Raw genomic sequence first — 22,183 nt, 5'->3', positions numbered from 1 at the left:
ATTCTAATCCAGAATGGATTTATCCCTGCAGAGCAATACATTTTGGGTGACATTATCACTTACAAATTAAACAAAGCACTTTTTTTTTTTTTATGCAAAACTCAATTATACTAGCTACATACTAAATAAAATAGACATTGTCATTACCCGGCCATCAATAATGAGGCTAGAATGAGAAGGAATATGGCAGAAACCCAACAATGAGGCATCACACAACCAACTGATTGATCATATGTTGTTAAATCTAGTAGCATAAATTACAAAAGGCAGCATTTATTATGACACAAAAAATAATAATACATTTGCAACCAAAGCAAATTATCGGCTCCTACTTTCGTATAGAGTTTAGTAAAGTGTTTTTATGCATCATACAGGCCGTCCCTCTTACTGTCATATTTGGATTATACTTGCTGCCTAGTAAAATGGCCTTTTATCCACCGAGATTCTCCCACAATAGCCTGGTCACAGATCAATTTGTGCTTTTGCAATATTCTAAGATCAGTTTGGCATGACAATGAGTTGGTATGATAGAAGACTGACAGTCCCATATGTCTGAGTACTATAGACACTCAGAACCAATTAATTGACAACTAGCAAGCTATCCCTTGTTCCTTTTCGATTTTAACCATTTACTTTCCTTAATAGGTGCACTCATTGTCGTCGCTCTTACCCAGCATTCATTGCCGTGTCTGGATGTTAAATCCATCTCAGTGTTTCTGGTCCTGGGGACCCAAGCGGGTGAACAATTTAGTTTTCACCCTATCAGAGAAGATTGGGGAAACATTTACATCTATCCCAAATGGCATCTGTGTGTTAATCTATAGCCCTAATTTACAAAATACACACTGTATTATTGTGAGCTGCTGCTTGAGCACAAGCTGTAAAACATTTGGCTGTGAAGGAATACTATAAGCAAACCCCCGCAAACAAAATTGTCATGACGACTTCAAGCCCCAATCTCCAACCCTGACTGAAGCCTTCGGTTGCCAAGTGACAAATGAAGTAATAAATCACCGAACAAATAATCTTAAAATTCTTTATTCATAAACTTGATGCAAGTTTACAAATTACTGTACATGGTCAAAATGTCCCTTGAAAACCAAAAAAACAAAGCATGCCAACGGTGCAAAACTTGACAATCTGTCCAACCATTTGTTGACGACCAGAAAATGATTCTACAATTAGTCTAGATAGAGAAGACAGATTAACCTTTTATCAAAAACACTGTCCAGTTACAGAGAAACGTGCAAACCTATTTAAAAATCACAGAATGAATGACTGAACTGACTCTACCCAAAGTGAATGAGCTCCTATACCCCGCCCTCCACCTCTGTCCAGAGATTTGGGCCATGTCCAGAATCAACCCCTAGCCCCTCTTTACCTACCCCCTCCCCCAGACACTTGTGGAGATCTGAGAAGATTGGACACGTGTAATAAATGTGGCGATATATTCACTTAGCCCCTATCAGAGCATATTGCTTAAACTTATCAAATTTGTGTATCAGAGTCCGTAAGTATCAAGCGTCTCAGAGTATGGGGATCTGATCTAGGATCTGATCAAGGATCTGATCCCTCCTTGTCCGTGTCGTCATTTTTATTTTATTTATTTTTATTTATTGTGGTCCCGTGTGGCTCAGTTGGTAGAGCATGGTGTTTGCAACGCTAGGGTTGTGGGTTCGATTCCCATGGGGGACCAGTACGGGGGGGAAAAGAAAATAATACAAAAATGTATGAAATGTATGCATTCACTACTGTAAGTCGCTCTGGATAAGAGTGTCTGCTAAATGACTAAAATGTAAAAAAATGTCATATTCATAATTATCTGTGAAGAGAAATCATCCTTGATCAAGACTCACACTCTGAGACACTTGATTACATACAGCCTCGGATCCCACCGGTAGGTGCAGGGAGGGCTAGGGCTTGTTTTTTTGGGACAGGGCCTGGGTATCAAGTGGGAAGCAGTTACATAAACGTGAGAGAAAAGTTCTGAGCTGAACTAAGTTACTCTTAAAAAAGAAAAGGGGAATCACACCATAAGCCTACACTAGACATCAATTCTGTGCAGAAGTAACGGACCACGGCTTTGACTACATTCCAAACGGTACCGGATTCCCTATGTAAGGGGCACTACCTTTAGACCACAGCCCTATAGGTCCTGGTCAAAAGTAGTGCACTATTTAGGGAATAAAAGGGTACCATTTGGGACGTAATCTTGGTCATACTGAGGCCAAGTAGATGTACTACTAAACATCCCCTTCTTCCCCGTCGACCCCTAGACATTCAAAACAACCCGTGGCTGCGTCGCCATTCTCCACCATTCTCCACCTTTCTCCATAAGTGGGAGCCTGGATGATTCAGACTGGTATCAATTGAACAATTAAAAAAAAAGGGACATAATAATTACATCTAGAAAGACAGATTTTCCTCTGATTCAGAAAAGGTGTGGTCCTAAAAAAAAAAAAAACACTTGATTTGTTAAGTTTAGGTGTATTGACTTCTGAGGCACATCCTTGCCATTTTGTGCAAAAAATATACTTACCATTACAGACAAGATATATTTAAAGACTCCTCCTCTCGCACTCAGAAATAAAAACCCATAGTAGCCTAGCCTAGATATATGTATTTCGGGGCTAAAGACATCAAAGACCAGCAGATACCCATGTTTCTGATACAAGCCAAAAGCATGGAGGTGGACATGCAGATAAGACCCTAGCAGTGTTTCAGATGGCACCCTATTCCCTATATAGTGGACTATGAGCCTTGGACAAAAGTAGTGCACTATATAGGGACTAGGGTGCCAATTGGGAGACATATTATAGTAGCACTGCACATGTGTGACATTGCATGTTGAAAACGCTAAACAAAACAGGGTAAATAACAGCGTTACAAAACTTCCACATTTCAGAGAGCAATTTATACTTCCATCATACAGTAATCCTTATTAGTACACCTCAAAAATAGATATTTAGCCAAACATATTCTTGGTATACAAGGTGGAAAAACGCAGAACTACTCTATTCAGTATGTATAGACAAATGGTCAACCAGGTTTGGTATTCTAGGTTAGCATCCCAAATGGAACCCTATTCCCTATATAGTGCACTACTTTAGGACCAGGGCCCTATAGAACCCTATTCCCTATATAGTGCACTAATTTAGACCATAGCTATATCAGGAGCGATAGGGTGCAATTTAGGACGTACATAAGACATTATTTTACCAGGTCGGGAGAGCTGAAATTAAAGATCCACTAAATTTTCCATACGCACAAAAAGCTTATTTCTCTCATATTTTGTTCAGAAAATTGTTTACATCCTTGTTAGTGAGCATTTCTCCTTTGCCAAAATAACTCATCCACCAGACAGGTGTGGCACATGAAGAAGTTGATTACATGGCATGATCATTACGCAGCTGCACCTTGTACGAGGGACAATAAAAGGCCACTAAAATGTGCAGTTTATTCACAACACAATGCCACAGATGTCTCAAGTTGAGGGAGTGTGCAATTGGCATGCTGACAGCAAGGATTGTCCAGCTGAGCTTTTGGCAGAGAATTGAATGTTCATTTTTTTACCATAAGCCGACCTCCAACTTCGTGTTAGAGAATTTGGCAGTACGTCCAACCAGCCTCACAACCGCAGACCACGTGTAACCACGCCAGCCCCCCTCTACATCTGACTTCTTCACCTGCGGGATCGTCTGAGACCAGTCACCCGGACAGCTGATGAAACTGAGGAGTATTTCTGTCTGTAATAAAACCCCTTTAGGGGAAAAACTAATTCTGATTGGCTGGGGGTGGGCCTGGTTCCCAAGTGGGTGGGCCTATGCCCTCCCAGGCCCTTTCCATGGCTGGCCCATGCCAAGTCATGTGAAATCCATAGATTAGGGACTAATTAAAGTATTTCAATTGACTGATTTCCTTATATGAACTGTAACTCAGTAAAATCATTTAAAGTGTTACATTTATATTTTTGTTCAGTATAGTTAACTGCGTTTCAATTTAGGTAGCTATAGAATATATCACCCAATAAAACTCACTACTGGTATACTAGTATAATAGCTCAATGAAAACACTTTGTCCTTTAATAACACAAAATATGATCTATTGAAAACATACAACTATTTAAGACTCACAACCCTTCAGTCTCCAGTTAAAGCCAACTAAGGTAACTAACTGGTGATTTAGTTATGGTAACTAGCTGGTAATGCAACTACGGTAACTAGCTGGTAATGCAACTATGGTAACTAGCTGGTAATGTAACTGCCTATGGTAACTAGCTGGTAATGAAGCTGCCTATGGTAACTAGCTGGTAATGAAGCTGCCTATGGTAACTAGCTGGTAATGAAGCTGCCTATGGTAACTAACTGGTAATGAAGCTGCCTATGGTAACTAACTGGTAATGAAGCTGCCTATGGTAACTAACAGGTAATGAAGCTGCCTATGGTAACTAACTGGTAATGTAACTAATTGGTAATGTAACCGACTATGGTAAGTAGCTGGTAATGTAGCTGGCTACGGTAACTGTGTTGTGCCGTGGTAGCCTTGCATGCTATGCTCCAGCCTGGTTGGTCCCAGGTCGATGTGTGCCGCCTTGCCCAGTCCTATGGTCATTAGAAGACAATAAATAGGCTTGGGCGATATATACAATTTATACCGGGGTATTTTGAAATATGGACGGTATGATTTAGAATTGAGGGTTTTTTTTTGGGGGGGGGGGGGGTTATGGGAATGAGTGCTATGCCACTGCCTATAACTTTAAATGAAGTATAATTATAAGAAATCTAAGATGTGTTAAATCAATGATATCCAGCTCAGGGCTCCAGCTATGTACGTGGTTTGTTAACATGCTAGCTAAGTGTCTAGATGTTAAGACCAAGCTTCTTGGTTCAATCCCTTCCTGGATCAAGAGCCCCCCGTTACCTAAATTGTTTCGTGCATAAAAATAGAGCCAACTTCTGTGCACATTCGGTAATACCGCATATCTCGGTACGGTACAGAAACGGTATGAACATCTGGGTACAGACCAACCCCAGGAGATCTGAAACCAGGCCATCCTCTACGTGATCCCCTTAAATAGAACACAACAGTGGTCATGACATGACAGGCGCTTGGTGGAGCTAGCTCAGTTAACCAGTCTAAAAAAAACATGTTCAGGTGTGATGTAACTGAGGATCAACAGTCGCATCCTACAGGACAGAAGGGTGATAATACGCAGTGGTAGATTTCATCCCAAAATGGCAACTAATTTCCTACGTCGTGCAGTATTTTTTGGACCAACCCGTTTATCAGGAAAAAAAAGGTGAAAAAGAGTGCACTATCTAGGTAGTAGGGTGTCATTTGGGAGACCCCTTCCTGCATCCTAGTCACCAACCATTTTGTCACCAATCTGGCACATGATGTTACTGCTGGGACATTTAAAAAAGGAAAAAAGAAAAGAAGCCAGCAAGCAGAATAACAATACATTTAAGCATATACTATTTCTTTTAAACAACGTCTGCATTTTGTACCAGTAAATATTACACAAAGTCAGAGGAGAAAAAGAAGCAGCGTCACTAAAGATGACATCACTGAAACATCTTAAGTGATCCTCCATCTGTCGCTTTAAAAATCCAACTGTCACCACAGAGAGGTTTCAGTTCAAATCCCACTGCCAATGCTGTGGCTGGCTGTAAGAGCGTACAGCTTCACACTAAAAACAGGTGGTGGTGGTTGTGGATACGAACAAACCGGCTCTAGTCAGACCTGTCTGCTGTACAGTAGGTAGGTTCTCTCACCGAGGAGGAACTGATCAAGATGACCCGGTAGTCGAGCCCACGTCGTCAAAACCAGCGCATGTATGGAAGAACAAAAAGCTGTTCTCCACATTGAGAGAGAGAGAGAAGGGAAAACAAAATGTGAAAAGATGATGTGCATGTATAAAAGATGCAGGAGGACCGCCGAGCCCCTCAGTTATAACAGACGTTCTGCTCAGGTGAAGTGTTAAGGGGGCAGTGGAGTGATGCAGGAGGACCAACGAGCCCCTCAGTTATAACAGACGTTCTGCTCAGGTGAAGGGGGCAGTGGAGTGATGCAGGAGGACCGCCGAGCCCCTCAGTTATAACAGACATTCTCCTCAGGTGAAGGGGGCAGTGGAGTGATGCAGGAGGACCAACGAGCCCCTCAGTTATAACAGACGTTCTGCTCAGGTGAAGGGAGCAGTGGAGTGATGCAGGAGGACCAACGAGCCCCTCAGTTATAACAGACATTCTCCTGAGGTGAAGTGTTAAGGGAGCAGTGGAGTGATGCAGGAGGACCAACGAGCCCCTCAGTTATAACAGACATTCTCCTCAGGTGAAGTGTTAAGGGGGCAGTGGGGTGATACAGGAGGGAGGAGGGAGTAGAGACAGTCTAGCCCGTTGTTGGGCCAGGCAGAGAGGAGATACTGGTCTACTGAGCTGACAACAGGCCAGACGGAAGAATTTGCCAGTTGGTTTCCACAAGAAAGATGATATAACTCCCAATAAGTCAGAAGGGAGAAAATAGTTTCAAAAGAAATTAAAATATATTGTTTTTGACCCAAAATACATTATGTTCCCAGGGAGAATGAGGAGTGACCTCTTTAACCGTCTTCTTTAGGAGGTGTGTACCAGCCTGAAGAAGAAGAAAAAAATAACACACAAGGTTGCCATAACAACCACGGATTTGTATAATCATCATCGTCATCTATAGAAAATCATTCAAGGTTTCATTCATGTTTATATGGATCGATAGTTCAACGAGGATAACTTACCATTCTTTTCGTGAATCTGCACCAGGGATTTGTATGACTGTTGAGCCCTGGCAAGACTGTACTGATTCTAGAAGAACATTATTGAAAATACAAATTAGATTCATCTTCAACAACCTCACATGGTGTGACAAAATATCTAAATGTTTCCCAACGGTTACAGTTGTTTTACCTTATTGGCTCCGAACTGCACCCTGGCTTTTCCTTTGACTAAGGTCGCATTGATCTGCATGATGACGGACTCAATGGAATAGGCACTGCTCCAGCCCTGGAACAACACAAGGAAATACTAATTGGGCTGTCTGAAAACCTCGTCAGATCAGTTGGCAATGAAGGAGAGGAGATGAGGAGGAGAACAGACTAAAAAAATATATACATTTTTTTTTAAAGACAATTGAGCAAAGAGGGATAAACATTGTGTGAATAGTATTCAAATCCAGACCTGTTTTGTGAGAAGCTCCATACATAAAGCCCCTCCGCCAAGAACGTACCTGAAATACAGGACAGAGAAGTACCAAGACTGGTTAACAAACCAGAAAATAATTTGGCCCATCTAATTTTAGTCATTTAGCAGAAGCTAATGTATGATGAGAAGGACAGACAGACTGCTCTAGATCACGTTCAGGGACATGATGAGAAGGACAGACAGACTGCTCTAGATCACGTTCAGGGACATGATGAGAAGGACAGACAGACTGCTCTAGATCACGTTCAGGGACATGATGAGAAGGACAGACAGACTGCTCTAGATCACGTTCAGGGACATGATGAGAAGGACAGACAGACTGCTCTAGATCACGTTCAGGGACATGATGAGAAGGACAGACAGACTGCTCTAGATCACGTTCAGGGACATGATGAGAAGGACAGACAGACTGCTCTAGATCACGTTCAGGGACATGATGAGAAGGACAGACAGACTGCTCTAGATCACGTTCAGGGACATGATGAGAAGGACAGACAGACTACTCTAGATCACGTTCAGGGACATGATGAGAAGGACAGACAGACTGCTCTAGATCACGTTCAGGGACATGATGAGAAGGACAGACAGACTGCTCTAGATCACGTTCAGGGACATGATGAGAAGGACAGACAGACTACTCTAGGTCACGTTCAGGGACATGATGAGAAGGACAGACAGACTGCTCTAGATCACGTTCAGGGACATGATGAGAAGGACAGACAGACTGCTCTAGATCACGTTCAGGGACATGATGAGAAGGACAGACAGACTGCTCTAGATCACGTTCAGGGACATGATGAGAAGGACAGACAGACTACTCTAGATCACGTTCAGGGACATGATGAGAAGGACAGACAGACTGCTCTAGATCACGTTCAGGGACATGATGAGAAGGACAGACAGACTGCTCTAGATCACGTTCAGGGACATGATGAGAAGGACAGACAGACTGCTCTAGATCACGTTCAGGGACATGATGAGAAGGACAGACAGACTGCTCTAGATCACGTTCAGGGACATGATGAGAAGGACAGACAGACTGCTCTAGATCACGTTCAGGGACATGATGAGAAGGACAGACAGACTGCTCTAGATCACGTTCGGGGACATGATGAGAAGGACAGACAGACTGCTCTAGATTACGTTCGGGGACATGATGAGAAGGACAGACAGACTGCTCTAGATCACGTTCAGGGACATGATGAGAAGGACAGACAGACTACTCTAGATCACGTTCAGGGACATGATGAGAAGGACAGACAGACTGCTCTAGATCACGTTCAGGGACATGATGAGAAGGACAGACAGACTACTCTAGATCACGTTCAGGGACATGATGAGAAGGACAGACAGACTACTCTAGGGTAAAAACAGAAGCGTAAGTCCATCCAGACTTCACTGAGCAGCACTCACCCTCCGGACAGCACAGGAGAGACGACCCGTACGAACGGTGGATCAAAAGGAAAGTTATCCTGCATGAGTCAAACAAGAAAACATCTTTATCATAGCAAAACCTCTTTCCCACCTCATAAAAACCAATTCATTTATTTAAAAAAATCTAAATCAATGAATAAAACTCACTTTATATGAGAAACTGAGCAGAATGTAGTCCACCCTTTCCTTCTCCTTCAGAACCTGTAAATCACTATGTAACGGACTATCTGGGTCTACCCTGTAAAATACCGACAGAATGATTACACTATATTATCCAGACTTAGACAGCTAGGAAACAAAGGAAGCTACCACAGCTCTATGAAATAATACCTGGATTTAAATACTTACGTTCTTATTTTGACGTGCCATTCATAAAGGCTGTCATTGACTAGCTCCACTGAATAAATACCTGGAAATGAATAACAAGATATACAGGTGAACATCACTGTTAAATCAACATGTTATCATCATCAGATCTACAATCACTGAAAAGGGTTAGGGCCAATGGGGTGCTGAGCCAGGCCAACACTCACCTGTCTTGTAACTCTGACCTGTCGATCTCTCACCTGTCGATCTCTCACCTGTCTTGTAACTCTGACCTGTCGATCTCTCACCTGTCGATCTCTCACCTGTCGATCTCTCACCTGTCTTGTAACTCTGACCTGTCGATCTCTCACCAGTCTTGTAACTCTGACCTGTCGATCTCTCACCTGTCGATCTCTCACCTGTCGATCTCTCACCTGTCCTGTAACTCTGACCTGTCGATCTCTCACCTGTCGATCTCTGACCTGTCGATCTCTGACCTGTCTTGTAACTCTCACCTGTCTTGTAACTCTGACCTGTCGATCTCTCACCTGTCGATCTCTCACCTGTCTTGTAACTCTGACCGGTCGATCTCTCACCTGTCTTGTAACTCTGACCTGTCGATCTCTCACCTGTCGATCTCTCACCTGTCGATCTCTCACCTGTCTTGTAACTCTGTGATCTGTAGATCTCCCTGAGTTCCTTCATGAGACGATCAGACGCCTGAACTGAACCAGAAACGGCACCCTGAAACAGGCATCACAACACGGATCAGAACCAGGGTACCTTAGAGCAAGACAAGAGACTATAAAAAAACGGTGGAAATGTTCCCATTTCCCCCCCCCCAATGAAAAATAAGGAAGGCGCCTTACCGAATGAGCACTTACGTTCAAGTGGTCCTGCCTCTGGTTCTTACGGATCTTCTCTAGGATGGCCAGGTTCTCCTTCAAATCAAATCACATTCAACTTTACTTATACAGCACATTTTGTACAAAATGCAGTAGGAAGTGCTTCATTTAAAATAATAAAAAGTTAGAAAGATAAAAACAAAATGTTGACAAATAGCTCAATTAAAGACAGCAAAACAATAGTAAAAAGTTGTAAAATACAGCAAAGTGTAGGCAGTACAACGTAACGCTTACTTTCACAATTACAAGAAGCAATTTTCAAAAAACATGCAAGGGAAAGACAGTCTGGGTAACCAGTCTAATATTTTACTTCTTGGGTCATATTGCCAAAGAGAATTGTCTTTCAGCAATCTCAGCATTCAATATGATTTCCAGAGGAGCTGCTCATTGGTTGTTGGAAATAACATTCATATTTTTCCCATGACAACATGCGGAGGAGCTTCGAAAGTAGAATACGATTTTTTAACAAAGTCAAAAACAAAAAACATTTAGCTGTTAGGTAGGCAAGGTGTTGTATTTTGAGCCTTAAGATGTTTTGTGGTTGGAATTGCCATATTTTAGGGGTGAAAATGTGGAGGCGTACTACCAACTGTTGACAGTTGTTTTGTCTGGAAAAACTAAAAAATGGTTGCTTAGTAACCAGACACCAACACGATCTGTGGAGAAAGAAAAGTTCCAATATTTACATAACCTTTGTGATTGGAGGATATATCTGTGGTAAAGCGACTCAGGATCAAATCCTAAACCTAACCTTATTTTCATATATTTTTTTACTTTATAGCCAATTTTGACTGTGGTTGTGGTAACTAGTGGAAACCTTTCTGCACAAACTGTCAGAAACCGTCTCAGGGAAGCTCATCTGCGTGCTCATCATCCTGACCAGGGTCTTGACCTGACTGCAGTTTGTCGCTGTTACAGACTTCAGTGGGCAAATGCTCACCTTCGATGGCCACTAGTGTGCTCTCCACGGATGAATCCCGGTTTCTACTGTACCCGGCAGATGGCAGACAGCGTGTAGGGAGTCATGTGGGCGAGCGGTTTGCTGATGTCTACGTTGTGAACAGATTGCCCCATGGTGGTGGTGGGGTTATGGTATGGGCAAGCATAATCTACGGACAATGAACACAATTGCATTTTATCAATGGCAATTTGAATGCCCGAGATACCATGACGAAATCCTTAGGCCCATTTTCGTTCCATTCATTCGCTGCCATCATGTTTCAGCATGATAATGCACGGCCCCATGTCGCAAGGATCTGTACACAATTCCTGGAAGCTGAAAATGTCCCAGCTCTTCCATGGCCTGCATCCTCACCAGACATGTCACCCATTGAGCATGTTTGGGATGCTCTGGATCAACGTGTACGACAGCGTGTTCCAGTTCCCGCCAATATCCAGCAACTTCGCTCAGCCATTGAAGAGGAGTGGGGGACAACATTCCACAGGCCACAATCAACAGCCTGATCAACTCTATGTGAAGAAGATGTGTCGCACTGCATGAGGCAAATGGTGGTCACACCAGATACTGACTGGTTTTCTGATCACGTCCCTGTTTTTTTTAAAGGTATCTTTGACCAACAGATGCATATTTGTATTCCCAGTCATGTGAAATCCATAGATTAGGGCCTAATTTATTTATTTTATTTGACTGATTTCCTTATATGAACTGTAACTCAATAAAATCTTTGAAATTGTTGCATGTCGGGTTTATATTTTTGCTCAGTGTAGATACATACAGAGAGACCGACAGAGAGCGAGGGAGAGAGAGAGAGCGACCGACAGAGAGCGAGAGACCGACAGAGAGCGAGGGAGAGAAAGACCGACAGAGAGCGAGCGAGCGAGACCGACAGAGAGCGAGCGAGGGAGGGAGAGAGAGACAGAGAGCGAAAGAGGGAGGGAGAGAGCGAGCGAGCGAGAGACAGAGAGAGAGAGCGACCGAGAGAGGGAGAGAGCGAGCGAGGGAGAGAGCGAGCGAGGGAGAGAGAGACCGACAGAGAGCGAGGGAGAGAGAGAGACCGACAGAGAGCGAGGGAGAGAGAGAGACCGACAGAGAGCGAGGGAGAGAGAGACCCACTTAGAGCGAGAGGGAGAGAGAGACCGACAGAGAGCGAGGGAGAGAGAGAGACCGACAGAGAGCGAGAGAGAGACCGACAGAGAGCGAGGGAGAGACCGACAGAGAGCGAGGGAGAGACCGACAGAGAGCGAGGGAGAGACCGACAGAGAGCGAGGGAGAGAGAGAGACCGACAGAGAGCGAGGGAGAGAGAGAGACCGACAGAGAGCGAGGGAGAGAGAGAGACCGACAGAGAGCGAGGGAGAGAGAGAGACCGACAGAGAGCGAGGGAGAGAGCGAGACCGACAGAGAGCGAGACCGACAGAGAGCGAGGGAGAGAGCGAGACCGACAAGAGAGCGAGGGAGAGAGAGACCGACAGAGAGCGAGCGAGGGAGAGACCGACAGAGAGCGAGCGAGGGAGAGACCGACAGAGAGCGAGCGAGCGAGGGAGAGAGAGAGACCGACAGAGAGCGAGCGAGCGAGGGAGAGAGAGAGACCGACAGAGAGCGAGCGAGGGAGAGAGAGAGACCGACAGAGAGCGAGCGAGGGAGAGAGAGAGAAAGAGGCGTGTATCACAGTAATCACCTTCTCAATCCCGTCGTCCTCTGACTTCTTCCCATGTACAGGCTCCTCCTCTTTCATCTCATAGTGGTCCAGGTCTTCAATGTCCTGCTGAACACAAACCCTGTTATCACATTTGGAGTTATGCTATTACACACAAGGCTCCAGGCTAACTTTCTTCATCACCATCCAAGAATCCTACCATAGCGCCATTTCAACCGTCCCAACCTGAAGATAAACCGGCCCAAATTAAGAAAGATATTTGTTATGTTTTGATATGCCAACATGGGTCTACTCTAGAACATTCAAATAGACAAAGATGTGCCTCTAAAAAGGCAACATTGGAATAATATGAAATCTATTTTGCACAAAAACAAACTCAACATGTAAAATGTTGGTCCCATTTTTCATGAGCTGAAATAAAAGATCCCCAACAAAATCCATACGCACAAAAAGACGTATTTCTTTCAGATATTGTGCAAAAATGCGTTTACATCCCTGTTAGTGAACATTTCTCCTTTGCCAAGATAATCCATCTACCTGACAGGTGTGGCATATCAAGAAGCTGATTAAACAGCATGATCATTACACAAGTGCACCTTGTGCTGGGGCCACTCTAAAATGTGCAGTTTTGTCACACAACACCACAGATGTCTCAAGTTTGGAGGGAACGTGCAATTGGAATGCTGACTGCACCAATGTCCACCAGAGCTGTTCATTTCTCTACCATAAGCAGTTTGAGAATTCGGCAGTACATCCAACCGAACCGGAAGACCACGTGTAACCACGACAGCTCAGGACCTCCACATCCTGGTTTCTTCACCTGCAGGATCGTCTGAGACCAGCCACATGGACAGCTGATGAAACTGTGGGTTTGGACAACCAAAGAAGTTTTGAACAAACTGTCAGAAAGCGTCTCAGGGAAGCTCATCTGCATACTCGTCGTCCTCACCAGGGTCTTGACCCTACGGTAGTTTGGCGTCGTAACCGACTTCAGTGGGCAAATGCTCACCTTTGATGGCCACTGGCACGCTGGAGAAGTGTGCTCTTCACGGATGAATCCCGGTTTCTACTGTACCCGGCAGATGGCAGACAGCGTGTAGGGAGTCATGTGGGTGAGCGGTTTGCTGACTCCAACATTGTGAACAGAGTGCCCCAGTGGTGGCGGTGGGGTTATGGTTTGGGCAGGCATAAGCTACAGACAACGAACACAATTGCATTTTATCGATGGCAATGTGAATGCACAGAGATACCGTGACGAGATCCTGAGTCTCATTGTCGTGCCTTTCATCCGCTGCCATCACCTCATGTTTCAGCATGATAATGCACGGCCCCATATCACAAGAATCTGTAAACAATTCCTGGAAGCTGAAAATGTCCAACTTGTTCCATGGCCTGCATACACAGGCCACAATCAACAGCCTGATCAACTCTATGCGATGGAAATGTGCATGAGGCAAATGGTGATCACACCAGATACTGACTGGTTTTCTGATCCAAGCCCCAACTTTTTATTAAAGGTATGTGACCAACAGATGCATATCTGTATTCCCAGTTATGTGAAATCAATAGATTAGGGCCTAATGAATTTATTTAAATTCCTTATATGAACTGTAACTCAGTAAAAGATTTGAAATTGTTACATGTTGCGTTTATATTTTTGTTCAGTATAAATAATTAGCCTATATGTCAAAGTGTAGCCAATCTATAACGATACTTTTAATTACATAAATAAAACGCCAGTCATGTTTGACAAATATATTGTAGGATAATTAACATTAACGTCTATAGGCTTGATACTTTGGACATAGGCCACTCAAGGCACGGTTTGTTCAGATCGAATGGTCACAAGAGCGGAAAGTCCCTGTTGCGCAACGCACACCTCACACACCTTGAAATCTGAGCGGAGGCAGTCAGTATTTTGTAACTATTTAACCATAAACGTAATTGTTTAAAACCTGGAGGTTTTATGTCATTTTATGGGGCATGTCTTACCTCGTTTTAAGGTAGTCTAACCAAAATAGGACCATAGAAACGTTGAGGGAATTATTTTAGAAACATTGAAAACAGCTTTTCTCTCATATTCTATTGGTTTTTAAAATCAACTTTCTTTCATTGTCCAGCAGCCAAAGACACAATCTTAGTCATATTAGCAACCCATGCTAGTTGACGCTAATCCGAGTCATATTAGCAACCCATGCTAGTTGACGCTAATCTGAGTCATATTAGCGACCCATGCTAGTTGATGCTAATCCGAGTGATATTAGCGACCCATGCTAGTTGACGCTAATCCTAGTCATATTAGCGACCCATGCTAGTTGACGATAATCCTAGTCATATTAGCGACCCATGCTAGTTGACGATAATCCTAGTCATATTAGCATCCCATGCTAGTTGACGATAATCCAAGTCATTGACGACAATCCTAGTCATATTAGCAACCCATGCTAGTTGACGATAATCCTAGTCATATTAGCAATCCATGCCAGTTGTTGCATCTTTAGATCTCCCCTCATTTTAAATTTCAAACTTTCCTTTCAGTCACATGAAACCGCTTGGATGTGCAGTGGCGTTTTAGAACGGTGCGTTACCGCAAATTGCATTTTGGAACATCTGCACGTAGCCTACTGCCGTGTGAATATGTTTATCAACATTTTAAACTAAACGTTCAGATCAATTGCATCCGCCTCATTACTGTTTAACATTGTAATTATGTTGAGTGGTTGTATGACTTTAGGATCTATCGTCCCAGAACTGTCCCCGAGTCTGTTTTGAACCGTCCCAGAACTGTCCCCGAGTCTGTTTTGAACCGTGCCAGACATATTTTCCCCATCATCCCAGGGATGACGCCCTTAAATTCAAGGCCTGCACACAAGAGAGGTTTTATATAGTATATGTAACAGTGTAGGTTCCGTCCCTCTCTTCGCCCCAACCTGGGCTCGAACCAGGGACACTTGCACACATCAACAACTGACACCCCACGAAGCATCGTTACCCATCGCGCCACAAAAGCCGCGGCCCTTGCAACGCAAGGGGAAACCCTACTTCAAGTCTCAGAGCGAGTGACGTCACCGATTGAAACGCTATTAGCGCGCACCACCGCTAACTACTTAGCCATTTCACATCGGTTACATATACATACACACAATATAAGTTATATACAGCACACGCACAATAAGTTTAAGATGAATGTGGATATTATCTCTATATGTAATGTTCGTTGTACACAGGTAGGTAAACATGCACACACACAAAAACCGGTACACACACACACACACACACACACACACACACACACACACACACACACACACACACACACACACACACACACACACACACACACACACACACACACACACACACACACACACACACACACACACCTCGCCCATTTCTTCCTCCTCCTCCTCCTCGGATGTCACTTCATCCGCTGGTCCATGCTATAAAGAGAGAGGAAAAGGAAAGACAAAAAATGGATTGTGAGTTTAAAGACGAGGCATGCCTTCTGACTATCAATTTTGGTATGGAATGCGATTATTGCCTTGCGATAGGGCTGTCCCCATCCTTGAGTCACAATATTTAGATTAGTCTGATAAATCATTTGAGGCTAACATTATTTCCACTTATAATGTGACTCAAACCAACTGAATATTTGCTGACTTCAAACTGTGTGTGTGTGTGTGTGTGTGTGTGTGTGTGTGTGTGTGTGTGTGTGTGTGTGGGGGGGGGGGGGGGGGGTCAGCCTAAAAACGTGATTCGACGGTCCCCGTCTAGATTCTATTTATAATGGGGTTGTCAGGCCTACCAAAGAAATAGAATTTCATTCTAGAATGAGCCCTACCTTGCGCTCTGGGTTGATGGGCCCAGCAGGGAGGGGCTGATCTAGCATCTCAACATCTGGGTGCTGGGGCAGGTTGTACAGTCGACATAGGTCACAGATGAGACGCTTCAGCTGCTGCAGGAGCTGGGGAAACAAACCAAAAAAAAAACAGGTCAACTGTCATTCAACAGTCTCTCTTTGGAGCAGCGTGACACAAAAAAAAAAACACACAAGGAATTCAGTCAAAAATGAGTTTCATGTAGGAAATCTGTTGACCAAGTATTCCCAGGAATAACAAAGAAAAGAGAAAAGCATTGGGACAGTACATGTTTTTGTTGTTTTGGCTCTATACTCCAGCATTTTGGATTTGAAATGATACAATGACTATGGAGGTTAAAGTGCAATCAGTCAGCTTTAATTTGAGGGTATTTTCATCCATATCGGGTGAACCGTGTATTGTGTAATTTTGGAGTCACTTTTACTGTAAATAAGAATATAATGTTTCTAAACACTTCTACATTAATGTGGGTGCTACCATGATTACGGATATTCCTGAACGAATCGTGGATAATGATGAGTGAGAAAGTTAGACGCACAAATATCATACCTTGCTACAATGATTACGGATAATCCGGATTGAATCGTGAATAATTGTGAGTGAGAAAGTTACAGAGGCATAAATATCTAAGAGGCCCAAAACACTAACCTCCAATACTAATGTAATGGCGAGAGGTTAGCATGTCTTGGGGTTATGATAAAAATGCTAACCTCCCCTGTTATTGTAATGGTGAGAGGTTAGCATGTCTTGGGGTTATGATATAAAATGCTAACCTCCCCTGTTATTGTAATGGTGAGAGGTTAGCATGTCTTGGGGTTATGATATAAAATGCTAACCTCCCCTGTTATTGTAATGGTGAGAGGTTAGCATGTCTTGGAGGTATGATATAAAATGCTAACCTCCCCTGTTATTGTAATGGTGAGAGGTTAGCATGTCTTGGGGTTATGATATAAAATGCTAACCTCCCCTGTTATTGTAATGGTGAGAGGTTAGCATGTCTTGGGGTTATGATATAAAATGCTAACCTCCCCTGTTATTGTAATGGTGAGAGGTTAGCATGTCTTGGGGTTATGATATAAAATGCTAACCTCCCCTGTTATTGTAATGGTGAGAGGTTAGCATGTCTTGGGGTTATGATATAAAATGCTAACCTCCCCTGTTATTGTAATGGTGAGAGGTTAGCATGTCTTGGGGTTATGATATAAAATGCTAACCTCCCCTGTTATTGTAATGGTGAGAGGTTAGCATGTCTTGGGGTTATGATATAAAATGCTAACCTCCCCTGTTATTGTAATGGTGAGAGGTTAGCATGTCTTGGGGTTATGATATAAAATGCTAACCTCCCCTGTTATTGTAATGGTGAGAGGTTAGCATGTCTTGATGGTATGATATTTGTGCGTCTAACTTTCTCACTCGTCATTATCCACGATTCGTTCAGGAATATCCGTAATCATGGTAGCATCCACATTTATGTAGAAGTGTTTAGAAACATGTTCTATTGTTATTTAGAATAAAAGGAGACTCCAAAATGACATAATACATTATTTAGCATTAATTTATATTGGGTAAAAAATGATCTGAAACAACCAAAACAAACAACTAACTGCATCCAACCAGTGTGTAGAGTAACAAGCTTGATGTAATCATTGTGTGTTAGGAATATGGGACCAAATACTAAACTTTTCACTACTTTAATACACAATAAAATTTGTCCCAATACTTTTGGTACCCTAAAATGGGGGAGGGGGACTATGAACAAAAAGTGCTTTAATTTCTAAACGGTTCAAACGATATGGATGAAAATACCCTCAAATTAAAGCTGAAAGTCTGCACTTTAACCTCATAGTCATTGTATCATTTAAAATCCAAAGTGCTGGACTACAGTGCCACCAACAAAAAAATTGTCACTGTCCCAATACTTTAAATGCTCACCGTGTGTGATCGTGTCTTAATGTAATCAAGGTATGGAATCTTTTTATTTGAAAATACAATCTCTTTTTGGGCTTAGTTGTGGTCAATTTGCAGTATACAAATTATTATATTTATGTTCCGGCCCCCGACCTAGTTGCCTACCCCTGCTTTACAGTAACTTATCAACCAATTATGAGGGAGGTACTAAGATTTTCATAAGAGCCAGAGCGACTTACAGTCAGTGTTCTATGTGGCTCAAGCTTTGGTTCAGCTGGCGCCTAGCTGAGGACCGAACGAGTGTGCTCGCATACTCCCTTAAATACCTTCACTTGAAAAACAAGGGGAAAAATGCAGCGATAGTACGGTTTGTCCATCTTGAGATGCCGTAGCCAGTATCCACCTTCTCAAAACAGTCAGATAATTGAAGAAATGTGTCATTAATTTTGATGTTTTTGCAGAGATGTAAGTCGTGGAATTTGACATCTAACTAAGATAAAAAAATGTAAAGGCACTCGCACCTGCAATAAAATTGCTCAGATGTGCATGTGTAACCGATGTGAAATGGCTAGTTAGTTAGCGGTGGTGCGCGCTAATAGCATTTCAATCAGTGACGTCACTCGCTCTGAGACTTGAAGTAGGGTTTCCCCTTGCGTTGCAAGGGCCGCGGCTTTTGTGGCGCGATGGGTAACGATGCTTCGTGGGGTGTCAGTTGTTGATGTGTGCAGAGGGTCCCTGGTTAGAGCCCAGGTTGGGGCGAAGAGAGGGACAGAACCTACACTGTTACACATGGCAACAGTTGAAACAGGATGAAGGAAAAAGGAAACCGCACACTGCTCTTGATAGTATCACTGATCTTTAATGAGCTTTAACGTATCGACCGATACGTAAGCTTATTAAATATCAGTGATACTATCAAGAGCAGTGTGCAGTTTCCTTTTTCCTACATCTAACTAAGATGTTTGGTTCAGTATTTCTGTATAGGGGCTCCCGAGGGGCGTCTCAGTGGTAGTAGCGTCACTACAGACCCTGGTTCGATTCCAGGTTGTATCACAACCGGACGTGATTGGGAGTCCCATAGGGGGGAGCACAATTGGCCCAGCGTCGTCCGTGTTAGGGTTTGGCCCGAGGTAGGCGATCATAGTAAATAAGAATTAGTTCTTAACTGACTTGACTAGCTAAATAAAAATGAAGGTTGAATTTCAAATGAAAAAATATACATGAAAACGATTTGCTCTTTGAGTGACACACACTTCATTGAAGAATCCCTACTGTTGACGAATCACTGAATCCCAACAAATCACTGAATCCCTACTGTTGACGAATCACTGACGAAGGGGTGTAGACTTCAGCTTGCCTCGAGAAATGTTTTGCACGAACAGACAAAACAAAAACCCTTTGACAAATACCAAGACTAACAAAAACATCACAAAATGTCGTAATACATACGCAAACTGTTCCAAACTGTTTCTAGGATGAGAAGCACGCGGACGCCTTCAGTCAGTAGAGCATGGCTCCAGAGTGGCGTAGCAATCTAAGGCACTGCATTTCAGTGCTAGAGGCGTCACTACAGACACTGGTTCGATTCCAGGCTGTATCACAACAGGACGTCATTGGGAGTCCCATAGGGCAGCTCAGCGTCGTCCGGCTTAGGGTTTGGCCGGGGTGTATTAAATAAGAATTTGTTCTTAAATTAATTGCCTAGTTAAATAAAGGTACAATTTTTAAAAGAAATGTCACTGACAATTGCAAGGGTTGTGGGTTCAATTCCAGTTGGGGGTCACCCATCTGTAAAAATGTATGGGTTAAAAGGCACACTTTGGGTAAAAGGCATATATAGTGTGATGGACCCTTTTACATATATATATATATTTTTTTTTTTACAATCAACTAATTTTGTAGGTGATATTAGGGCCTATGCCTTCTATGAGAGGCAGTAGCTCCATCCTACAGCATAGTGTTGAAGATGAAGGAAGAAAACACCACAGTCTACACACACACAGGTAAAGTGTCTTACCAAAGATGTTCCTTTTCTGACATCTTCCAGGCGCTCCAACACCTCTGTCAGACTTGGGTCATCAGAGTCAACAAACCAGATTGGAGGTGTAGAGGGGTATGACTCCTGGAAGGGGAGGGATGATCAATTGATAACATCATTACTTGTTAAAGCTCTAATGGAACAAGACTGAACTGTAGCTACTTCAGGATAAAGGAATGATATTTTACATGTAGAAGCATCGATAAATATGCAACACGCACTACCTACCTAGTAGCGCTGACTTGTAACGTTATGTCCTGGTTTTTAGTTAGCTAGCTAATACGCAGGACTATTCTTTATCTCCATTAGTCAGCAATCGTGTTCGCAGGTCACGTTACCTTTTGACAAGTAATTGTATAAGTAAAATAAGGTACAAATAGATACATTTTAATAGATTGGCCTTGTGGCAAAAGACATTCTGAGTTGTTTTATTTAGACGCATTAGCCTCCTAGCTAACATTAGCTTATAACAACCAACGGTATCGTTTACAAATATGATCTTATTTCTTGTTTTCTAACGAGTTAGCTAGCATAGCTAACTATACCTGGACATATGGCCCCTTTTTATTAAGAGTATAAACTAAGTGAAAAGTCTCAACACATTTATATATTATGTGGCTAGCTAAATGATCTCCAAAAACAAAGCTAGCTTAGCTGATTTGTGTTTTCGCAGTGTTCGGCTTGAGAAATCCCAAATTCGTCATGTTTATCGCTCGCCCTGTGCCTGTACTAGCTAACTAGCTACGTTAGCTAGCTAGTTTCCTTTCTTACCGTGATGTTACAATGTATTATCAACAGTTTTTCACCGGTTACATTAAACTGACAACTAAGCTCATCGGGCTTCCAATCGATAATTCTGAAACGTTCGTGATTTGGGTCAAAAATTGACTCCAAAAACTTCAATTCGGCCTTCAGACCCGAAACCGACATCTTCCACTCATCTCAAACCAGGCAGTCCGCGGGGGAGGGGGGGAAGTTGGGGCATATTGCGACCGCGTAGTCGGGGGCTGGATCTCGCACGTTAGCGTGAGAGCAACAACAAAATACAGTGTGGTTCAATGTTTCTGAATGTGTAACGGGTGAAGATAGATAGAGGTATGGTTAATATTGATTGAGATCAAATTCTGTAAGGAAAAAATAAAATAAAAATGTAAAATGTTTTTTTTTTGTTCAATGCTGAGCCAGTGCAGGGCACTTATTGAGATGGGATCTCAGCACCATCCTGAAAAGCATGAGGCTCACAGTCCTGTCAGATAAACCAATTTCCTCTGGTAGGTATTGTCATCATGCTGGCCGCTATTGTGATTATTCAGCAAGGTAGAACCTAGATGGAAACTGAAATATAGGCTACCTATGTACACTGAACAAAAACATACATTCAACATGTAATGCGTTGGTTTCACATCCCAGAGATGTGTTCACAAATGTGTTTACATCCCTGTTAGTGAGCATTTCTCCTTTGCAAAATTAATCAAATCACCTGACAGGTGTGGCAGATCAAGAAGCTGATTGATTAAACAGCATGACCAGTACACATATGCACCTTGCGCTGGGGACAATAAAAGGCCACTTTAAAATGTGAAGTTTTGTCACACAACACTATGCCACAGATGTCTCAAGTTTTGAGGGAGTGTGCAATTGGCATGCTGACTGCAGGAATGTCCACCAGACCTGTTGCCAGATAATTGAATGTTCATTTCTCTACCATAAGCCGCCTCCAGCGTTATTTTAAAGAATTTGGCAATACCTCCAACCGGATTGACAACCACTGACCACTTGTAACCACGCCACCCCAGAACCGCCACAACCGGCGGGATAGTCTGAGGCCAGCCACCCGGACAGCTGATGAAAATGGGTTTGCACAAC

General features: G+C 43.0%; 1 protein-coding gene across 13 annotated transcripts; it reads right to left on the bottom strand.

The window, feature by feature from the left end:
* Positions 1–1,022: 1,022 nt before the first annotated feature.
* Positions 1,023–21,298, bottom strand: LOC123724522 (ubiquitin-conjugating enzyme E2 Q2). Of its 13 annotated transcripts, none has more exons than XM_082957447.1 (15): positions 21,089–21,298; positions 20,297–20,401; positions 16,335–16,457; positions 15,877–15,933; positions 12,515–12,601; positions 9,842–9,913; positions 9,569–9,716; positions 9,200–9,535; positions 9,015–9,075; positions 8,814–8,904; positions 8,646–8,704; positions 7,209–7,257; positions 6,939–7,034; positions 6,770–6,836; positions 1,023–6,630 (listed from the first exon to the last, which is right to left on the bottom strand). In XM_082957447.1, the coding sequence occupies exons 1-15, from the start codon at positions 21,245–21,247 to the stop codon at positions 6,599–6,601; spliced, it is 1,542 nt and encodes a 513-aa protein (XP_082813573.1). In that variant the 5' UTR covers positions 21,248–21,298; the 3' UTR covers positions 1,023–6,598. The 13 variants fall into 13 exon arrangements, 12 of the variants coding, with proteins under 12 accessions (XP_082813573.1, XP_082813574.1, XP_082813569.1 ...); XM_082957448.1 differs by adding an exon at positions 20,546–20,655 and having other exon boundaries at positions 9,200–9,716; positions 21,089–21,269; XM_082957443.1 differs by having other exon boundaries at positions 9,200–9,716.
* Positions 21,299–22,183: the final 885 nt, after the last annotated feature.

This window comes from Salmo salar, chromosome 10, assembly GCF_965601325.2.
Source record: "Salmo salar chromosome 10, fSalSal1, whole genome shotgun sequence".
Classification (NCBI taxonomy): domain Eukaryota; kingdom Metazoa; phylum Chordata; class Actinopteri; order Salmoniformes; family Salmonidae; genus Salmo; species Salmo salar.
The sequence above is the reverse complement of the archived record's forward strand: the minus strand, read 5'-3'. Positions and strand labels throughout refer to the sequence as shown.

What these genes read in the sequence shown, in the direction of transcription:
- LOC123724522 (XM_082957443.1), bottom strand. Translation starts at nt 21,247, where the DNA reads ATGTCGGTTTCGGGTCTGAAGGCCGAATTGAAGTTTTTGGAGTCAATT. An exon ending in TCAGAAAAGGAACATCTTTG is followed by an intron (nt 16,458 to 20,296) that starts GTAAGACACTTT and finishes TTGTTTCCCCAG; the next exon opens with CTCCTGCAGCAGCTGAAGCG. An exon ending in CCATCAACCCAGAGCGCAAG is followed by an intron (nt 15,934 to 16,334) that starts GTAGGGCTCATT and finishes CTCTCTTTATAG; the next exon opens with CATGGACCAGCGGATGAAGT.